General features: G+C 38.2%; 1 protein-coding gene across 1 annotated transcript; it reads left to right on the top strand.

Moving 5' to 3' along the window:
• Positions 1 to 6,767: 6,767 nt before the first annotated feature.
• Positions 6,768 to 22,639, top strand: REDIC1 (regulator of DNA class I crossover intermediates 1). The gene is made up of 14 exons (XM_059847934.1): positions 6,768 to 7,187; positions 7,670 to 7,767; positions 8,533 to 8,572; positions 10,647 to 10,782; positions 12,110 to 12,242; positions 12,730 to 12,806; positions 13,296 to 13,486; positions 15,416 to 15,522; positions 17,958 to 18,481; positions 18,724 to 18,796; positions 19,453 to 19,513; positions 20,065 to 20,125; positions 20,872 to 20,954; positions 21,525 to 22,639. Exons 1-14 carry the CDS (start codon positions 6,768 to 6,770, stop codon positions 22,140 to 22,142), a joined length of 2,622 nt encoding a protein of 873 aa, XP_059703917.1. The 3' UTR covers positions 22,143 to 22,639.
• The last annotated feature ends 303 nt before the right edge of the window (positions 22,640 to 22,942 follow it).

A 22,942-nucleotide genomic window follows, 5' to 3' on the forward strand; every position in this document is an offset into this window, starting at 1 on the left:
TCTGTGTTTTGAATCATTGCTATTTAGGACCTCTAAGACTTAGATGTGTGTAGGTCATGCATTCAGTACATAGTGGTTTTCATGTGGATCAGTGTATGTGAAACACGTAACATGAATCCACACAGTGCTTGTTTTCAATTACTAGTAGTGAACCGTAAATAATATCCAAAATATGATGTACTGCAATATGGTAATGTTGCAATTTTTTTCCTTTTTCTTTCTTTCTTTCAATATGTTTTTTTCTTTAATTTTGAGCTGTATGTTTGCATAGTGGTGTGGGAATAGTAAGATTTCATTTGAGTCAGATTCAACAGAGTATGAATACAGAAGCCTTATTATTCAAGTAAATACCTTTCTCTGAAGTACTTCCAAACTTTCTATTTACTTTAATGTCATCACTTACATAAGTACAGAAATACACCCACAGAATTAGTTTGCAACATCAGGGCACACCAATGGCAAATTTGATGTTTTTATCAGAAAAGGGTGATAAGATACCCTGACCTTTGATTTCAAATTTGTGTCAGCAGAAATTATCTGTTTATTTAGTCTGGTTTAGAGAAGCTATTGGCTATATTCATATACCTCAGTAGAATATCCAGACACTAAATCCTTTAGGTGTAAATCCTTAGATCTAAGACAAGCAAGAGCTTCAGTTTTAATGACATGGATGTGGAAGCTTGTTGAAGAAGTGTCAGTGTGGTGAGACTGGCCTGATCCTACCAAGCAGTAGATTCCAACTCTTTTGGTTCTAATGAGGCTGTAGGGGTACCCAGACTAGGCAGACCTATGTCATGTTAAGAGAAGAGAGAGGAAACAGGAAGATGCTATTCTCTTGCTTGGCTCCTGAGTGTAAGCATCACAGAGATGGTGTGAATGGGGTGCATTCCTGCACCAGAAGTCCTTTTTCCCTTACGCTGTCTTTAGGGAGGTACGCACTTGCTGCTGTAAATTTGAAGTCTGCATGACTTGTAGGTTCTAATAATTTACCCATAAGGGATTCGGGTAATCTCTCTGACAGGACAGTCAATAGCAGATTGATCACTAACAGTTCTGACTTCTGAGAACAGTAGTATTCTAGAGAGAATACAGCTCTAGAAAGAAATATAAACAAGTTGTTTTCCCTTTACAGAGTGAGAGGGAGAGGGAAATAAGCAAGGGTAGAGGTCAATGTCAGCTGCTTCAGGCATGGTAAACTGTCAAGTGATGTTCTCAGACAAGGAATTTCACTTTTATTATTTAGGCTTTAGTACCTAAGCCTTTAATATCTAGATTTCTCTTTCTTGTAAACTTATTCCATACAGATAATTCAGCTGAACCAGGATGTGTCTCTTATGCCTTCAAAAGTCTCAAATACATTATGTATGTTTTTCAGGTTTTGCTTTAAATCTGTAAAGGTTTCTATTTTTAGATCATCTAAAGAAAATTCTGATGCTACCTTATTAAATCTTTTCTCAAGTGCATTGTAAACTCTTTAAACAAGCTACATGCTGAGTGCAAGAGTACAGGCATAAGTGGTAAAATCATGTAGCTGGTGTCAGTTAATAATGGTGATACTGGCACTTCCCACAGCAGAGTCAGTGTTCTCTGTAAAAGTGAAGGCAGGAATAAATCCAGAGAACCCATTCTTTTACTCCTGCACCCCAAACATGGGATCTGCTGCCATCCTTTTGTCAAGCTTCAAGAATTTATTTGAGGGTTTGCAGCTGGTATGACAACAAAACGATAATCTACTGCAGTTTACTTATTAACTCTTATTTGGGAAACTTCTAAATATTAAAAATAAGTAAACAGGCCAGTGCTTCACCCAGCACAGTATTTTGTCTCTAGCAATCACTCTAAGCAGATGCCCAACAGAGAAAAAAATTGCCATTTAATGTGATGCTGCAGCTTCACCCAACCTCTGGCCATTTTAAGCTGTGAGAATTTTTGTGAGACTGGGAGGTTTTGCTATTAAACATTCCTTACAATGACTCTTAAAATTACTTGTTCAGTTTCTCTTAAAATCTTCCAAACTCTTATGTAAATAGAAACATCTGACAAGCCATTCTTCAGATTTACCATTTCATATGTGAAGAAACACTTCTTTCTGGTTAATTTGACCCTGGCTCCCACAAGCTCCGCTTTATGTCCACCTGTGCCTGTTCTGGAAGAGGCATTCAGCAACACAGCTTACTCTTGCTCACTCTCTTCCCGTCCCCCCTCACCCCACAACTTTCCCATACCACTCCATATCAGTCCTCAGTGCTTGAGTGCTTGAAAACAAGAACTAAATATTCTCTTCCCTCCCCTTTGCATTTTATTCAATGGCAGGACCTTCCCTATTATTTCACAACTTCTTTATTTTCTTAAAACCTTCAGTAACAGATGTTGTCAACGGCCTCAATTAAATCCATCAAGACAGCAGTAATCACTCTTTTCTACATGTGTTCTACAGAAGCTTCCATCTGTAGAAGCTCCACTGGCTTTCCACATGCTGGCCTATATTATAATTCCTGCTATTTTTTTTGTGCAGAAGTGAGCTTTCCAGATTGACACAAAATTCTTATTTTTTAAATTGTGTCATATTTGCTACCCTCTGGTCTCCAAGATGACTCCAAATTCAAGTGGTCCTTTCCCCAGTGCTGCATTACAGAACTCTTCGTTGAATACCATTTAGTCCTGGTGCTTTGCTAGTCTTCATTCTGCCTTGGTAAAGTCATTTTGACCTCATCTGCTGTTACTTTCACTTTGGACAGATCCTCACTGAGTTCCCCAGGAAAGATTCTTGCATAAAATTCGCTCCCGTTTCCTCATCAATGAATAGTGATGAAAAAAGCCTAACATTTCTTTTCCATAACATCCATGCCTCTTCTGAGTGCTCGTGATGTTCCTTGGCCATTGATTGTCCCTTTAGGCTTTCTAGAAAGATTTTGCTCCTAGTTGATGTGAAGAAAAATTATTTAGTAGTTTGGTTACTTTGTCTAGTTGTTTCCCATTTTTTTCTGGTCTGTTGTAATTGTATTTGTATTTTTCTCTGAGTTTGTGTTCCCCTCTGTTATTTTCTTTTGGCTATGGTTCAGACCGTCTCTTTAAGTCAAGTCTGGTATCCCTCAGCTTTTTCCTAACACTTTGTATGGATTTAATTCTCTTAGCTCTCTCTCCTAATTTGCTTTTGTCACTGTTCCCTAACTGGAGTTTGGCACATCTACAGAGGATGCTTTGGTTAATATCTATAGAAATACTATTTTTGTAAAGTGAGGTTTATCAGCATAAAACTGTAATAGACGTCGTGCACTGCTCTCCATCAAGCCAAGGATAGCACTTTGTCTTGAGAGTTCATTTTGTAAAAAATTACCTCCTCCAAATAATACCACCTAAGAATGGCATCTGCTTCATATAGCAATGTGTCAACCTACTGTTGTCAGTGGCACTCTCCTGGCTGGTGGTTTGCCACGTGGATCCAACCCCATGTTCTTCCCAGCTGGGCATTGAATTTTGACCTAGGTAGATTAGGTGCTTCTCTCTGAACTCTGGCCAGTTTGCTGTGTTTGGAAACTACTTAGCCTCTCTATAGTCTTCTGTCTCTCCACCCTTTAAAGGTGAATAGGGGAAGGACTTTTTATGAAATTAATTGAAAGAGAGATCTGTATTTCAAGAGGAACTACTTTTAAAAGGGGAAACTTTGTTTTTAAATAAAACTTTGTCTTCTGTTTTGAACTTCCTCAGACTCTGTCATGATTTTGCAATATCACAGCTATCTTTTAAAAAATACTCTTTAGGGCAAAACCATCAACCAGGTTACTATAAAACACCACAAGATCAGTGTTGCTTTATTTCTCCATAAGCTGATCTCTCAAGGAAGAGAATGGCATGGAGTATAGAAGAAGGCCATGGAAGGCCTGGAAGAAGGCCATGCAACTCTGTAAACAAAGTTTAAGCACTGCATTTGCCAAAGAAAATCTTCCACTTGGAACAGAGTCAGGCTTTTTTAAGTCATGCATTCCTAGCATTAGATAATTAGGTCAGTATTTCAGGATCTAAGTAAGTGTATCCTGGTATTTTAAAATGCCAGAAATTCTCACCCTGGATAGAGATGGGAAAGCATTTTGGTTTCCCTACATCTTTTATGCAGTTTTCTACAAATGGATTTAATTACCTAATGGTGGATATCAAGATCAAACAAAAAATCAAAGGTAAAGTATGTTAAATTAACATTAAAAAAAAATCAGAAATGTTGTAAAATATTTTAACGTAACTGTGGGAGTCACCATTTTGGGTTTGTTTGGGGTTTTTACTTAACATTCATCTCTTTAGTAATTCCTTCCTTTATAATGAGCATTAGATTAGGACACTTGCTGGAAAGGGGGAGATTCATTAAGAAACATGGGAACTCTTTGCAGTTAGTTCTAAGAAATTTCTTGGAAACACACCTTCTCTCTGTTTCTCGCTGTCTCTGGTGGGTATGATTTTACACAAGCAGTATCTGTTCACTCAAGGGAATGTGTTTAGGGAAAGAAGCATCTTCAAACCCTCAGGGTACAATAATGCTGCAGACAGAGTTGGCACACACTTTGAATTCACAGTTTCATTGTCTAAATTAGCTGCTTCCTCTCTGGGTGTGTTGGGACATAGAGTAGGGGCCTAACTTAAATGCTCAAGTCACCCATCAGAAGACTTCCCTCTCTCTTATTTGAGTATTCAGGAGTTCTGTACGGACCTACTCAAAGCTGGGTGCCAAAAGTTACACAGTCAACACATCAAGAGCAGCCTCCCTGGAGAAATGCTTTCTTAGACTGCTTTGGGCTGCTTTGATATGTCTCTTATATCTAGAGCTGATCTGATAATGAAGAAGCATGTCAGAGAGGAACATTCAGGTGCTGAAGGTTGGAAAACTGTTCTGAAGAAGATCCTGTGTAATACTTTCTTAATGAAGGAACATGAGATATAGTTATTCTGAAGAGTAGCTATAAAAGTTAAGAAAAAGGGAAATCTTTAAACTTCAGTCTTTGACAAATAGAGGAAGCCTCTTAGTTCTGTCTTATTTCACTTCCCAGAGAATCAGCTAAGCTCTATGAAACTCACTCTCATGACCTTTTAAAAATTAATAATTATATCATACAACTCTTTGAAATTATGCCATAATTCAGAAATTCAGATTAATTATTTCAAACTTTTAAAATGTTGACAGTCAAGGCAAAATATGCAAACACTGGAAATATAATCATATTCATCTCAGGTATTATTTCATTTTTTACTTTGCCCTCCTCAAAAAAGAACTGATGTTTTATTTTATGACTGTTTGAAAGGTCATTAGCTTTATTTTCAAGAAATAATTTGAGGAGGAGAAGATTTATTATGTTGAAAAATAAATGACTGAAGCTGCGATGTAACTTCTCCTGGATAACTACCAGATAAAATAAGTCAAAAATAAAGAAAATCCCACTTTTTTTCCTTTCAATCTAGACAATACTGTGAAAAAGTAAGAGTAAGGGTGATATAGAAAATATCATATATTAAAAAAACAAATGTAAAAGGGATTTGATTATGTTATACATGAAACTACATCTTAGACATAGTATTAGCAAGTTCAACATTTACACTAGATAGAATTGAAAGTAAAAATTATCATTTGAAATTAAGAAATTAAATAAATGTTCAATCTGTTGTCTGTCATATTAGCTGTTGAGCCTCATAAACTTAAAATATGGATATAATTTATCATGAAGATTTTAATCTAGTGTTGTTATTAGAAACAATTGTGCATACTTATCAGATTCTATGAACAGCCTAGGCAAATTAAAAGTATTAGAAAGAAAAACATCTTGGCTAATTTTTAATTTTAGACTCCCACTATCTACTCTGAACTCTCTTCCCATTGTTGTACTAATGCTAATCAAACTTTGGTACCCTGAAAAATGTTAGGCTAAAGATAACTCAGGAGAGAAACACCACAGGAAAACATTCGTGTAGCATTTTGATGATTGTTTTGTAAATGAGTGCCTTCACTTGCTGAGATGATGGAAGTGAGTTATAGGGAAGGGAGCGAGTGGAGCTGTGCTGCTGCCAAGAATCCCTGAGTGGCTCTGCATCCCTCTTCGAGGCTTAGTCACATTTACACACAACAGCTCATCAGGCAGGACCAAGGGCAACAATATCTACCTGCAGAAAATGCTCATCACTTCCCCTGTTGCCCCTAAAGGGAAGAGGGGGCAACAGGGGAAGAGCCTGAGGAAGAGCCGGATGAAAAGTGCTCTCGTCCTAAAAATCACAGTGGTTGTAGCAGAGACAAGCTGGACCTGAAAGACAAACCAATTCACTTGGGACAGCAAGATGCTCATGACTCCCTCGGGAAAGAGCGATGGCCTTGGCAGCAGGCTGTATGAAAACACCAGGGGTAGAAGGGCAGCAGCAACCAGAGCATTGCCTCTTCCCTGTCAGTGCCTCGTTTGGCTTTCTGCATCCTTCCCCTTTGTCTGTCAATCCCTGTACCAGCCGTTCCTTCTCCTCTGCCGGCTGGGGCGCATGGAGAGCAGCTGCCCTGGTGCTCGCAGGGCGGAGGAGGCCCCGCGGGAGGGCCCTGTGGCCCTGCTGGGAGGCTGCAAACCATACCAGAGTAGCCATTGCCTCTGCCCGCAGTGCCAGCAGCACCCAGGGCAGCCCTCCCTCCCTGCCTCCTCAGCAGCAGAAAATGAACTGGGTGGGTGGCAGTCGGTAAGTGAAACTCTTCAAAGCCGACAGAAACAGCTCCGTGCTGTGTCAGTGTCCCTCACAGACTGGGCACCGCCATGGTGTGTTTAACAGCCCTGATGCCTCCTCACAAACCAGGCACGGCCATGTTGTGTGTGGCAGCCGTGGGGTCCCCTCACAAACTGCGCACAGCCATGGTGTGTGCTTCAGGCCTCATTTCCCCTCACAAACTGGGCATAGCCGTGGTGTTTGTGACCGAACGAGTGTCTCTCCATGGAACAGTAGTGCCACAGTGTGTGTGTTTCAGGCCTGGTGTCCCCTCACAGACCAGCAGGCCGTGGTGTGACAGCCCCAGAGTCCCCTCTGGAGCCGGACTGTGGGAAGGTGCAGGTGCCCTCCCACCCCAGGCAGGGAGTCACACTTGGGCTCAGTGTCTCTCCACAGACAGGGACTGGATGAGGCCTTTCTCACGCCCTCACAAAAAGCAGTGGTTACCATTTGGGGTAAAGGATGTACAGGTATTGAGATTCACTGAAATAGTAAAGCATCACAAACTGAGTTGTAATGATGAAGAAAGAAAAAAGATAATGTTCTCTTTCTTTGAGTGCTGTGCCCTCTGCCAATCTACTAGAAATGTAAACCCCACAGATTTTGTCAGCCATTGGGAAACAGCATTGCTGAAGACAGCTTTGTAATCGTCCAGACTATGCAGAATCAAACTAAAAGAACACCCTACCCATCTGGAATTCTTCCCAGCAAATTGAGTTTTCTGAATGTTGCCTCTATAAAGCAGGAGGAAGGGAGAGTTTCACTTGGAAAAAACCCCAAAACACCAACCCAAGCTTTGTCTTAATTGCCTGCCTCACATACCCTCTGTAAGAAAGCCCAGTGTGTAGGAGGACTTCACACATTTAGCAAATACAAAGCAACCTGCTGCTTGCTACTGCTGCTGCTAGTATCTCTCAGGGTTCCTCGGGTGAATCTGGGGTTTACATTTTAGGTGTCAGAAAAACTACACATCACTGGGGTTCCTCCCCACTGCAAGGGTGAATGTTACATGTATATGTTTGGAAAGTTTACTCTAACTTTAAGCAAAAGGTAATTCCAAGGGAATGCTCTAAATTTCTAACCTTCACAAAAAGTCCTAATCTTACTGACCTAAGGACTGCAGCCATGCTCACTCACTCTGCTCATGGAACAGTGACCCCGACTTCCAATTTTATGCACCAAGCCCTACAAGCATTTCACATAAGACTATGTTTGACAGATGAGACAAGTACTTGGAGCTATAACTGTCTCCTATATTGAACAAACAACAGCAACTTGTAGTGCTGATCTATTTTGCTTTCCTGTTTTACAAAAGATCCCCAGTATTCTGGAAAGTCCCAAAAGATAAAAGCTCATATAGTGCTCCATTTGTTTGCCAATATAGTTTTGTAGCTATTTTGCAGCATGACAAAGAAAATTAGGATGAAATAATATATTGACAAAGATTTCTTAAGTTTTAAGAAATTACAAATTGATGAAATGTGCATTAAAAGTCAAATGATTAAAAGCTTCTTCTGCTTTCTTTTTTCATGTTAAATATGTTTGGTAGCCTAATACTGAATGTTGTCCTATCCTTACTGGAGTAAACTGGGATCAGTCAGAATTACTTCAACAGAGATATGGTGACTTTACTACCTGAAGGTTTGATCCATTATAACATAACATAACATAACATAACATAACATAACATAACATAACATAACATAACATAACACATATTTGTGTCCTAAAACTCAGAAGCACTGATGAGAAATTCAAGCCATGACTTAAGATTATGCTTTTGCAATTAAAACAATAATTTTTTGCATTTTACAGAAGCAGAATCATATTAAAGCAAGAAAGGAGAAAACAAAAGGTAAATGGTTTCAGCCATATTGGATTTTATGTTGTTATATAAAAGCTTTAGTGGGTTCACTTAGGTAAAACTTTCAAAGCCTTTGGAGTGAGATTGAAAACAATAGCTGAACAGTTACAATGTGTTTCCCTGACTTTTAGGGGAAAAGTCTTGTTCTAGATTTACTAAACTCAATTACAACAAGAAGAGAAGGCGTGAATGAATGAATGAATGAATGAATGAATGAATGAATGAATGAATGAATGAATGAATGAATGAATTGGCCCATGCCCAGTTTTGGCTTTCCTGGATTACTTCTGTTACCATGTTGTGTTGGTATGTGGGAGCACAAGGGATTGCTTGAAGCCTCAGGTGATAACCATGTGGTCAGCTGGCCCAACACATACCTACACAGCCTTTCTTCTGGGTCATGTAAATGATGTTAGGCTCATTAAAGTCCTTCTTCTGGCATTTGCAAACCGAGGATGGCTTATTTGTATTTTGAATCTGAAAGTGAAATAAGGGAATCAAACTTATCCCTGGCATAGCAGGAGACATTTCAAACAGGAAAGAGAAAGAAAACAAAAGAGAATTTGGCCATGACCATAATAAGTGGAGTCAGTTTCCTCCTCAGCAGCAGGGAAGAAAGAGGCAGTATAGGGAAGCTCCACCACTGAAGCTGATACCCCAACACCCAGAGCAGGTGCCCAGGTATATAGAGGTTGAGGAAAAACAGGCTGGCTGTATAGGGAGAATTACTCAAATTAAAACATTTACATATGGCAATGTGGGACCAATCAGCAGCTTGTCCCCATCCCTTTCCCAGTTTCCTGGAGCCCTGTGAGCTCTCTGTTTTCTCAGGGATTACTGTCTAAGCCACATAATTTATATTACAATTATGTGATTTGTTTCAGTGGAGAGGGAAAACAGGAAAATACAGGATTGTTATTAGTAATGTAGTACTAAATTACTAAAGACAATGGTAGTTTTCTAATTACTATTACATATTTATTAATAATTTGGTAATTTGGAGGTGATGGGGAAAAAACATCTGGGACACTGAAGGGAAGTGGTTACATTTTGGGGGTGTGGGCCCTAAAATAAAATGAATTTTGAAGTGTTGATTTGTACACAGGATGATTTTACCTTACTGAAGATATTCATCTTAACTGAAGAACAGATATTTTCCGTAGATAATATTATTGTGGGAAACTAAAGATAATAATAAATGATACTAAAAATTAGTTACCAACATACATATTAGGTATATTAGTTACATGTAACCTGCAGTCATGACAGGGATTACATTTTAGAAGAAATGCCAATGCTATTTTATGTTTTGAGTTTTCAATATCCGTATTTTGTTTAGAAAAAATAATCTTACTGGGGTTATTTATTCATCTGCTGTACTTAATGATTTTAGGATGGTTATTAATAGTCTCTGCAAAATTGAGTGGTTTCTTTCCTATATTATTGTCCTGATAAATTCAAAGTGTCAGTCATATCCCTTTTTATTCCTTGTAATAAAAATTCTTTCTGAATTCCTAATCTTAGAGACTTTTCTTTTTTACTTTTTCCTCTTCTTTTTTATTTTTTTTGTCAGAAGACTATTTTCTTTGTCAAGAGAGAAATTTGGAGAAAAATAAACTCTTTCTGTCATTATAGATGGCACATCTGGTGTATGTAATCTTTCTGATTTATTTGCTTATCTTATATGCTTCCTGAAAAGACCCTTTAAATTTTTTTAGGACTTCGTCCTTGCCACATTTGGTATCTTTTATTTCAAGAAATATTTTTAGTGGTTGTACACAAAGTTTGAGAAATGAGCATTTAAGGACCAAATGTTTGACATTAAGATAACAATGATTTATTTTGAATATGACCAAATTATATTTACATTCTTTTTCAAGTCAATAAAAATAAATTAAGAGCAAACAGGGCATGAGAATTCAGAGATACTTAACTGTGTGCTTTTATATTAGGAATAGTTTGCTAAGTCTTGCTTGCTAATTTCAAAAGACTTAGCTATACTAATAATGGTAATGCATTGTTGAAACTGCTGTCAAAAAGTTATTCTCTCCTTTAAAAAATTAAGGAATACTTTGAAAGAAAGAAACTTAAGTCAAAAATGAAGCTCCTGGAAGTATCATCTCCTAAAAGTTCAGCAGTCAGTTTGGATCTTCTTAATCTATATGTGGTTAACCAGATATCAACCAAAAAAGAAAACACTGGTGAGTTTTGGGTATTCTGACACATCACAATTAGTTATTCTTAACTGTTACTACTGTTATTTTAGTTCTTGTTCTTCCATTTACAGCTTAACCCTCAAGCAAACATTGTTTTATTTTTAAAGTAAAAAATTGTATGTTAATACAAAAATTATGACTGAATAAAAAGTCCAGGCATAAAAGGAATCAAACAACCTTGGCTCCTGCCTACTTCCCTGTAAAGCCTTGTGCAGTGTCCTGGTGCCAGGCCAGGCCAGGCCAGGCCAGGGTGAGTGTTTGCAGTAGCCAGAACAGGCCTGGCCACGACACTGAGGTGACTCTACACCTCCTCACCTCATGCACAAGGGAAGGAGTCCCATCCAGTGGGGTAGTGGGAAGTGAGTGGCCAGGGAACGTTGTGCTCCCTGTGGTGAGCACCTGCCTGTGAATCATCACTCTGTAATGAATATAATTTCTTGTTTCATTGCTGCTACCAGTAAATTGTTCGTATCTCAACCCATGATCTTTACCTTTTGTGCCTCCAATTCTCCTCTCCATCCTCTGCAGAGTGATGGGGAGAGGGAGAATGAAAGGGAGAGGGAGATGGAAAAGAGGGAGAAGGGAGAGGGAGTGAGCAGAACATGGTTTGAAGCGTTTCTGTGGGAACACTAAATTGAAGAATACTATTTCTAAACCACTACACACATTTATTACCTTCCCCATTCTATTTATTAATTTTACCCCACATTATTTCTTTTCCTCTTGGCTGTTGTGTGGGTCCATTTCCCATCCATTTCCTTTTTCATAACTTTGGAGGCATTTGGAATAGTCTTGTCAGTTCTACCCAGATTATCTTTCTTAAAATCCATTATTAAACTTCTTGAGAAACATCACTAAAACTTCAGTCCTAGCTCTTTAAATGTAGATGTGGTACTTAAGGGTATGGTTTAATGGTGGACTTGGCAGTGCTGATTTAATGGCTGAATTCAATGATCTTAAAGGTCTTCTTCAACCTAAATGATTCTGTGATTCTATGATTGTTGTCATCTGTGACATATTCATAAAGCAGATTATGGAACGTTTTTTGTCCTATGCTCAGAAGAGTAGAAGGTGACTGAGGAAGGCTACAGAGCCTGTACACACACAGTGGCCGACTCAATAATTTTATACTATTGTGCCATTTAGAATAGAGTTTTTGTATTGTTAGTAGCAAAGAAACAAATACGGCTTTAAATGAATTAAGAAATATAAAACAACAGCTTTTGTACTCTAATGAAAATTAAGGAACCTCAAAACTTTCTCCAAGCCCAGCATTGACATAACAAATACTGACATAACAAATTCATTGCAGAGAATGTGAGGAAGCCAGTCCACATTGATATCACTGAAGATGAAAAAAAACCCATCAGGAGACTTAACTTAGAACTTCCCACATCACCCCTACGTACACAACAGAAGTTTAACTTAGATGATCTGCAGAGCAGGTACTTGTATAAAATAGGCAATAGTTATGCAACAGAGAGGTTCTGGGAGAGGTATTTCATTATAGTCTTAACATTTGGGGTATTATGAAAACATAAACATACCACTGTAAACAGGGAAGTTTCACCACTCCTGTTATTCCAGTGATACTCTTACTGTGAGAAAGTAATTAATAAATTCTGAATAAAAAACTGCACATGAAGCTGAGAGATTTTTTTAAATGGTTACGTGTCTGTACTCATGTCAGGTACTTAGTATAAGTAAGGAGCAGGTTATTCAAACAGCATTATACACTTACACTGTTTTCCCATCCTGCTTTGGATGTCCTAATGTGACCAACTGACAGACAGGCTGCTCATAACTGCCTAAGAATCAGGCTGTTTTAAGATGTGTGGAGAAATGTTCCTAAGTTATTTTGAAATTAATACTCAGAATATTTTAATCTTTTGGATCTTGCATTTCATAGGCTGTTTTTATTCATTTTACAAGGTTACAAAAGCAAGTTTTGGACAGCAGAAGACAACATCTCTCAGAAAAAGTAAAATACCAGCATAAGGTAAGTTATTGTTCTAATGATAAAAGACTAAAAATGTGCAGTAATTACTGTATTTTTTAGTGATTTTTCAAAGAGTGGACAAAGCTCATGGATACTGAAACATGAAGTCTTCTCTGTCTTTAAGACTATATTGATAAATTATTTTCATGCTGCATATATATTTCTTGAAAAAAAAGCTAAAAATGAATTTATATCCATCTCTCCTCAAGATAGTATTTGTGTGCATGCTTCAGATTAAGTAGTTACTTACATGTTTCCCTGAAATAAGCCCTTATTGCCTTAAGTTTTTAGTGAAAAGTCAGAATATAGAAATTCTATATTCTATATCAGAATTCTAATTCTATATCAGAATATGGAAAATTTTCTCTTCTTTGTGGTTTATGTGCATAGATGTAAAAGATACAGAATGGCTTGATTACTTTGAACTTTATGCTTAAATCAAAACAGTTTTAGCTAAATAAAATGTCTTTGTTATGTTTTGTCTAGCTCATTCCACAAGTAATGGAATTAGGCTATGTTGATTCTAGTATGGAAAATGAAGACAGCATGGCAAGAGTTTTTAGTGCTTGTCCATTGTCCTCCTCTGGTTATCAGTTCTCTAACTGTACACAGCTTTCAGAAGAAAATTTCAACACAAAACTAATGGGCAACATTTGGGAACAGATATATGAAAAAAAGCTGCAAAACCAGGTTTGGTTAATGTTTTACTTCCATGGAATTACTTATAACTAACTTTCATTTATTTGGTGTGTAAAAATAGTGTCATGGTGATGGTAATTATGATTGATCAACATTTTTTGTAGGCTGGTGGCAATGAATGTTCTGTACATACAAATATATTTATTTTATTGTTCTGAAATAAGCTCAACTTGAGCTTTTGTTCACTGAACTCTCAGTGTTGCTGATATCAGCAGAGAGAGAATTAGTCCCATACTGGTGGCTTTCTTTTTCTTCTGGCGTGTAAATTTTGTTAAAGAAACCTGAAATATAGTTAGAAATGCAGCTTTCTTAAACATACAGTTTGTGTAACTGGGTGTTGCATGATCCCAGGTGATCCAATGACCTAATTTTTTATCTTTTAATGTCTCAGTGATTAACATTGTTCTTACAGTATTTTCAGTGCTCTGCTGTTCAACTCTTTACTTTTAAGAAACAGTTGAAAGTTATTTGTTCTAATGCATACTATTATTTTTCTTTTTGTTAACTTTGTAATTCTTAAAAGAATGATCCTTAGAAAAGTGATAGCAAATATAATATGCATTATTTTTATCAAATATATTATTCATTGAAAATAATAAAAAAAATATGTGTTTCACCAATGGTATTCTGAAGTTTTGAGGTAAATGAGGAAGAAATGCTTGAGGATTTTCAAAGGGGAGATGATGGGTTGTTCAGGGAATGAGTAGGTCAAAACTCACAGGAAGCTGACCTGAAGAACAAAGAAGCCCAAAAAATATGTTTTCAGAGTACAACTATGTTGTGTCCACCACTAAGTGCAAGAGAATGATTAGATTCTGGAGGCCAGTTTGACAGAATCAAGGAACCTGTGACTGAGGTCAAATGCAAAGAGGAAGAGTGCGAGGAGGGATGGGCAAGGCAGGAAGAAGACAGGAGCATCCCCTCAGCTTGAAGGAGTGGCATTAGAATGGCCAGAGCTGAGAATCACAATGGGTGAGAAGAACAGCAAGGAGGACTTCCGTAGGTGTGTCATCAAAGAAAGGAAAACAAGGAAAATCTTGTCCACTGCTAAATAGAGTTGAGACCTAGTGAAAAATTATGTGGAAAAGCCTGAGGTACTCAAAGACTACTTTGTTTCAAATTTTTCAGACAAGATCTGCTCTTTGGCTCATCTTAAAATGCAGTCAGGAGCTGGGGGGAGTTGAATGAACCAGCAGGGAAGGAGCAAGCTAGAGAATCCATTGTAACTTGGACATAAAGAAATATATGAGACTGGACAGAGTTCAGCCTAGTATATTCAGAGTGTTGGATGACATCACTGCAAGGCAGATATTTATCACCCTTGTAAGGCTGTGGTGATAGAGAAGCTTCCTAGTGAGAAGAAATACAGAAATGTTATGTCCACCTGCAAAAATGTAGGCATGACCTGGGGAAGCATCATCTCACCTCTGTCCCTGGAAGGATTAAGGAGCTAAGCTCCCAGAGGCAATTCCAAGGTACATGAGGAACAAGAAGGTGTCTGCAAACAGCCATCAGATTTTGTAAGGTCATACTCTGCCTGGTAGACCCAGTGGCTTTCTGTGATAGAATTAGTAGCTCCGGGAATTAGAGAGAAGAGCAGGCATTATTTACCTTGCCTTTAGGAAGGCTTTTGATGAAGTTTTCCATGGGATTCTGGTAGCCAAAATGGGCAGCTATGAACCAGATGAATGGAGAATAGGGTGAGAAAAAACTGTCTGTTCCTGTCATGCTCAAAGTAGTCATCGTTGGCTAAAGTTTGCTTGGCAACAGTTGGGCTGTAAGGAGGTTTAGGCTTCTGCTGTAAAGATGTAAAAAAATAAAAATAGTGGTAAAATATGTATATTATTTGCAAACCCAAGCTGAAAGTTTTAAAGACAATTATGTATATTCACAGTTTGACCGCTTCTACTGTTTTCTCAGCCAGGTAACAGCTTTGATCAAGATCCTTGGAATACAAACCCTCCAAGCCAGTGTATTTTCAGTAAGTCTGATACAGTGCCTCGGGAGCTGTTCAAGCCATTTGATAGGTAGGCAGTGATTTTACATTAATGAGGAAAATAACAGTCAAGTTTAATTAAGAAAAATACTAAAATAATCAGAAGCTTATTGTTACTTGTTTTTTTCACTGACTGGTTGTCAAATTAAAATTGAAATCAAACGGAAAAACTAAACAAAGCTATTTAAATTTGCTGAAAGGCAGCAAAATCTGAATTTTGGATAGGCACTTGGAATCATGATCTATTTTTTGCAATGTCACAGACATGATAGTGTTGCTGAATTCACCTTGAATGAAAGCACAGATTTACTAAGAGGCCACGAGGAGGGGGAAGCTGCCCCAGGTGTTATTAGTTCTGGGCAGTATTGCAAGTGCTTTTCTGACAATCTTGATGCAATAGCAATTGAGCATCTGCACCTGCATTATTTATGCTAGGGGTTCCAGGAACAAAGCCTTTTCTTTCCTTTTCTTCCATATGTGATCCTACTATAGCTTTCTTTTTTCCCTACAATTGATTCAATAATATTCTAGGAGAATGTACACTTTGTTTTTAAAAGAATGGATCAAAATCGAGAATATATTTCTTTTTGTATGTGCGGATTAAAAATCTTTCAAATCACAGATGGTTTAGGGCCAGACTCATTTGTACTGAAAATTTTATTTAATTTTCTTTCCAGCGTCTCTCCCTTGGACCTAGAGGTCTTACATAGCTAATCTTTATTACTTCTATTCCATAAGTCTGCCATTTGGTTGAAAGTTCCTGTCCATCTCTAGCTTAGGCTGGATAGAGACATAAAAAGGCCATACAGTATTTTGCTGTTCCTGAAGGGCCTGCAGGCTGTTTTGCTTGGGGAGTCAAGTGGCCCATAAAATCACTGGCCAAATAATAACTAAACACATCAGCCCCTTTAAATTCCACTCTTCTTGCAGCTTCTCCTGGCTTTCTCCAGCAAAACCTAAAATGAGCATAGGATTCATCTTGCTGCACATCTGAATGAATTCCCAATTTATATATTTACACTGAGCCCTGTATAACCTTATCTCACCTACATCTCTCCTTTCTCCACCAGCTATCAGGCCTGCACTCATCTGCTTATGTCACATCCTCTCATCTTCTACCCATTCATGGGTCACTAACACCATTTCCTTTCCAACTGCTCTTCAGATCCATTTCTTTGTATTGTCCTCATTTTGTTTTCATCCATTGCAGCCATAAATTCTTATACCTCAAGAGATCACAAATCTTCTGTGCAGGGAGTTTCTTTCACTGTCTGTGAAAAGTAGGGTGTCGGTTTATACAGTTGTTTAATGTAACATACTGATGATGTAATCAATGTGCATAATTCTGAGACCTGTGGCACCTCAAGGTTATTAAATGTTAATTAAAAGTTTGCATGTCATATTTCCTCATCTACTCTTAAATTTTATTTTGCATAACAAAATATTCAGCTGGAGTTGAGAAAGACTCTCTGAATTGATTCACAAAATGGTTTAACTTTCCTCATGTATAGGTATCTTCTGAAATAAACTCTAGTGTGTTTAGCCTTCTAAAACTGTCCTGGTGAGGTTTCTGTAACTAGAGAAAACTAGTTTCTCATTTAAGTTCCATAGAATCTTTATCCAGTTCCAAGTATTTGCTGATCAAAACCCCACAGGTATTTTTCTCCAGTAAGAGTTTTCTGTACTACTTTTCAGTTTCAAGTTCTATTGACAGCTTTGCTTAGAACATTTTAAAGAAGGAGGTTTTTTTGAATGGCCTTTTTTGCCAGATCTCTGTCCTTCAGAAGAATCTCAACTTTTTGCTCAAAGTTTCTGAAAGGTCAGTCAGCACATCCAGCCTGGAAAAAAAAACAGGGAAAATGTTCAATTAAGAACCCAGTAAGTGCAAGTGTGATGGCTTTCATGTCCATGATACTCACATGATAAAATCTTCAAAACCACTATTTTCAGAAGTGGGGTAGGGAAGTAGAGGCATAACAAAATATCTGACTGGCCTCCTGACAGTGAAACAGAAAAATTCTGTTTGAATTTTGCTGAATCAGAATTACTGATTTCAAGTACAAATGAAAGTCACTTTTTAGGGGCTTTTAGTATGGAAGAGAAATATAGTCTTAAGCAACTTACTCTCATAAATGGAAGAAACTATCTTCCTCTTTTTCTCCCTGACGTGGCCGCCTTTGGTCAGCTGGTGGAGCAGCAGTGACATACTGTGGCTGATTTTATAAATCACAGTTCTCTGTCTAGGAGGATGTGCTCCATGGCTTTGTATAGTTGGAGATATTAAGAAATAGAACCCTTTTTAAATCAATCTTACCATAAATCAAGTGTAATGAGCAGTGAAGTTTTTGATATTTTTATCATCAAATTATCATAAAGTGTTGTGTTAACAATATTTTGCTTGTTTGTGTACTCAGCAAAATGTTTTTTTCTCTTCTACCCCTGTTATACCTCATTGCCTACCCCCAGGCCAGACTGCATGAATTCTGCCAGGAAAAATCCAGTGATAATAGCCAGTAATGAATCAGAAAACTGTGAAGGAATAAAAGAACCAATATTTGATGTTGTGAAAGAAACCACAGAATTGAAAGATGGAAGCGGTTCTTCCTTTCTGGCACTATTTGAAGATGAGAGTCAACCAATCCATAATAATCCTTCTACAAAGCATTTCAGTTCTTTTTCTAACCAAAGCAATAATGACATTTTTTTCACTGTTCCTGATGTTCAAAATCAAATTACCAACAGAAATTATTCTTGTGACGCTAGAAGGGTTTATCCTGCAATCAATGCAAAAGGAGATTCTATAGACAGACACCTTGAAGGCATTTTCACAGCTCCAGAACAGGTTTTCCTTAAAAGTAATAACGTGTCAAATACAAGCTACAAGGAAACAAGTGCACTTCATAAAACACACCTGCAGAACTGTCGTGAGGGACAGCGCTACTTCATGCCCTGTGAACAGAAACAAAGAAGAGCAAATCTTGAAAAAATTGGTGCGTGTCATATTTCAAGGACATGTATTCTGGGTTTTATGCTCCTTTTAAAGATATATGTTCTTATAACCAGAGATGTATCTGCCCCAATGGAAAACATCATGAATCTTCAGAATGCAGTAACATAATTTTAAATCCAACTATTTAAATTATTTTAAAAACTTGACAGAAACTTTTATATAAATTGTGTTCATTCTAATGCATTTCAAAATCAAGGTTTACTTTGTTTTTTTAAATTTTAGAGACATTTGCTTATCACCATGATTGGCAGAATAGCTTAAAGGAGAATGTGCAGAATTATTCAAGAAGAAAAAGGTGAGTGTCATGGAAATTACCAATCTATTAACCAGTGATAACTGCAGAGACTTTGCTGAATTGGAGAAATCCTGCTAAGAGCACAAGAAGGCAAAATTCTAAACAGTAGTACCGAGGACTCCGGTTTTCTTAGTGAAAATAGTACAGTGTGAATAAATCTATGCACAGGAAAGCCCATCATGCCTCTGTGTATCTGCCCATAATAAGTACACAGAAATACTGCTTCATGGGGCAGTTTGGAGATCCGGAACTTAAGCTGTTGATCTGGCTTGTCCTCTAAAATACTCTATCTCATCACTGGCTACAGAGCAAGTAAGTGTCTCCTCTGGGCTATGTGAGTGCTCTGTGATTACTAAAGACTTGTTTTTCAAAGACTGATACACAGTACCTTCCATTTTACAAAACAGCACTATCTTCAGTTATTGCTTCAATTCCATTTTGCATTTCAACAGAAATGAAGTTGATGAAAAACATATTCTTGGTGTTAAATCTCAGGTTCAGAGATAAGTCTAGTGATCTCAGTAGTGGGAAGCATTTAATGGTTACTGAAGACAAAGTAAAAATTGAAAAGTCACCAGTAAGGAATTTACTCAGAAAGAAAATAAAAATAATGGGGAAAAATCACTTACCAGAGAATTTGTGTTTACATTCCTCAGTGACAACAAGTCTGTGAAAGAAGCAGCCTGGAATCAGAACCATGTCTTTGTATTTGAAGAGGTAACTTTTAAAAAGATGTCTTTTTTTTGTCAAACCCACTGTTTGCATGATTCATTTGAGGTGGAGAAGGATTTTTCACCACAGTTAGAAAATTAATATATCTTCACTGAATTAACTACCATGGAAGCTTCTTTTCCATCATGGTTTATATAAGGAATTCAGAAAGAGCTGCTGCTAGTGATGTGGTTCAGATAGACAGGTCCACAGTTCACATGGTTTCATTCACACTTTAGCTGATGCCTGAAAGACATTGGGTAAGTTACCCATCAACACTTGGGATCAGGTTCTGCAGGCAATGCCCAGACATTATATGCAGGATGCTTCAGTATTATAAAGGAGCTTTGTGCCAGTATACATATAAAAATTGTTTCAGATGTCTTGCCTGTAGAAGGCACATATGGTACTACTCTGGGGTAAAAATACCTCTTAAAATAATTTGTGGTACAGTGCAGTGACTCCTTTAGGTAATACAGAAACTGAATGTTCCTCTCTTAACCTGAGATGCTGATCCAGCGGAACCCTCATTATTAATTCCTTATTCTTTTTAACAGTTCACAACAGCCCAAGAGAAAGGGTATAAGTTTGGACTGAGTTCATATCTTCATGAGATGGGTTAGTACTATTTATACATTATCACTTAAAAATGTTTTCTCTACATGTGAAACTGAAACAGTTACTTTTAAAGCCAGGGAGAATGATCTTTTTAGGATGTTAACTTTGATTAAGGGCTTGTATTTCTGATTCACACAGCACTGTAAAAAGACAGTGAAGAATTAGCTGCGCTTGCTTTTCCTTGAAGAGATATTCTCTTCCACTAAACTACTGGAATTAGCTGTGCTTGCTTTTCTTTAGAGATATTCTCTTCCACTAGACTATATGCTGTCACTCCACATGTGGCCAGAGGGAGGGGAGTAAGAGAGGCAATCCTACATCCTTCCTACTCCCTCAGTAGCTGTGGGGTCAGCTGTGCTGGCTGCATTTCAGAGAAGAGAATCTCTCAGGGGCCTCCAAGAAAGATATATGTAAGTTGTATGGCAGCCAGTGTGCACATGGAGTCTGCTGTGCTCTCTTGCAGGCCCTGCTCTCCAGAGTCCCTCCTCTTTTTGGGTAGCCCAGTTTTGCTGCTGATTAACAGCACAGCTGAGGCTTTGGGGGCCCCATCCACAACCTCTGTTCAGATGTGTTGACCTGAGAAGAACTGAGAACTAGATTGACCTTGCTAACTTTTTGTTCTTTAAACAATATCTTAAACCTGCATCAGAAATAGTAATGTTTAATTCTACATGGTGTACTTGAGGATTACTTTGGGGATTGTTCCATGAGTAACCTTTTCTTTCTTTTTCATCTAATTTTTCAAGATGTGGACTCCCCACTCAGCAGCCAGTCTCACAGTTACTCTCCAAGGCAGTCTGAGAGCTATTTGAGCTCTAGTCCTGACACAGTGAGTAAATCCTTGTGGGCTGGCAGGGCTTTATTTGAATCATATCTCTATGCCCCAGTGCACCTAAAGGTGGATGTAGCTGGCATCTCATTTTGTTTTGTACGAGATAACTTCATGTGTGATGAAGACAAGAAATTATGAGCTGTAAATTTTCCTAAAATTTTGACAGACATGTGGTTTGTTCTCTTGATAAGGACTGGCCTTGTGGAATTACATAGCTTGACTGTGGGAAGATGCTAAGCAGTGTTCTATGCTCTTCCTGTATGAATAGCCACCTTATAGCCTGTAAAGCAGAATGATTTGACTCACTGTGTTTTTAGTCATTCTTGAACACAAAAATGCCATGGTGTAAGATTATAAATTGCATGTGAGATTGAAGGTCTGCATTGCCCACCTTTTCTTCACCAAGAGCCATCCTTGGAGAAGGAAGGAAGAAAAACCCACAAACAACCAAAAGCAGACTGTTCTGGCCTTTCTGTTTATTTCACTTAGCTATTAGTAAGTCATTACTTTAGTCCTTAGTTACTGAACTATCTGAACAGTTACAATTGCACAATTCTGTTCAAACAGTCTGAAGAGGAAGACGCAGCCAAAAAGAAGGAATACCTGAATGAACAGTCCTTGAAAGCACATGGTGCCAACCTATTCTCAGCCTCAGTGAGCAGAGAGGCCCCCAAGAGCTCTCACACCCAAAGCGTGGGTATGAAGCCCAGCAGTACTTTGGCTAGAAAAGAAGCAAACAACCTTCGGGACAAGGACTCTAATTTTTGTGCCTCAGAGGAGGAAAATAAAACCCACACAGGTCTATCTCAGGGCCCATCACACCACGCCTTTAAGAGGGAGCATGTCAGTAGCAGCACCAGGTGCGATGTTTGGTCGCAGACCGAGGGCCCTGTGACCGTAGAGAAGGTGGATGTAGGCACCCAGTGTGGCATCCTGAGGGTGTGCAGCTGTGGGGGATCCCTCGCCGCTGCCCGCAGCCCAGGCGGGGTCCCTCCTCCCAGCACTGCCGGCAGGGCAGGAGGGCAGGAACGGCCAGCGCGGGAGGTGCAGCAGCCCGCGGGCACCGGCAGCGCGGCCGGGACAGACGACTTCTCTTCTGAGGCCGAGTACCTGAGTTTGGCTGGCAGTGAGACTCTAGAGGTGCTGAACTACATTGAGAAAATGAAGGAGAGAGATAAGCAGTGATCAATTATAATGGCACGTTAGGAACACAGTAGTTTTGTCCTTTTCTCAGTGTATTTCATTCAGTTGGCATATTTTGATTTTTCTAGCATGGTTAGGCTAAAGATACTTTTATTGATTGTTTGCTTTAACTATGAGTAATTATGGGTTTCTGTCTACCTACTACTATCTCAAAGTATGGGTTTCTATAGATACTGAACTATATCTATAGAAAGTTGTTGATTCCCAACTATTAACAAAGGATTTTACAATAGCCGAGTAAATAAAAACATTGGGAATTATATTTGTTTCCTCACCATATATCTGTAGGATTCTGTAGTTTAGAATTCATTGCCTATGTTTCTTTTAAGGTAATAGGAAGATGTTGTTCTACTTCAAAAAATATTTAGTGTGGCTCTGAGTTCAGAGACATTGTCTGATTCTCACCCATTTTAACAGAAAAACTTGCCTTTGTCATGTGTTCATACTAAACAGAAAAATGGGAAACAGAAAATGTACATCTGCACACATAGAATAGAATGTAATTTTAAAAGAGCTAATTTATTAAATTTTTTTAAATGCTCCATTTTCTTTCCACAGCAGATCCAGTCATTCATTTTCTGGCTGTTAATCTAAAAAAAAAAAATCTGTCATGTGTTTCTGTATTCTGTCTGCAAACTGAACATCTGAACTACTTGCATCTTCATTTCAGTATTTGTGTGAAGCTACAAATCACAACAAATAAAAGTTTCTGATTATATTGTTTCTAGGTTATATTTTTGCCTTTTAAAAAGTTCCTGGTAAAGGTGTCAGGGAGACTCACT

The sequence above is a fragment of the Haemorhous mexicanus genome, chromosome 5 (assembly GCF_027477595.1).
Source record: "Haemorhous mexicanus isolate bHaeMex1 chromosome 5, bHaeMex1.pri, whole genome shotgun sequence".
Lineage (NCBI taxonomy): Eukaryota > Metazoa > Chordata > Aves > Passeriformes > Fringillidae > Haemorhous > Haemorhous mexicanus.

Coding starts and splice junctions, on each gene's coding strand:
- REDIC1 (XM_059847934.1), top strand. CDS start 6,768: ATGGTGTGTTTAACAGCCCTGATGCCTCCTCACAAACCAGGCACGGCC. Junction 7,188..7,669: donor TTGGGGTAAAGGATGTACAG/GTATTGAGATTC, acceptor TTTACATTTTAG/GTGTCAGAAAAACTACACAT. Junction 15,523..17,957: donor CTGTTCAAGCCATTTGATAG/GTAGGCAGTGAT, acceptor GCCTACCCCCAG/GCCAGACTGCATGAATTCTG.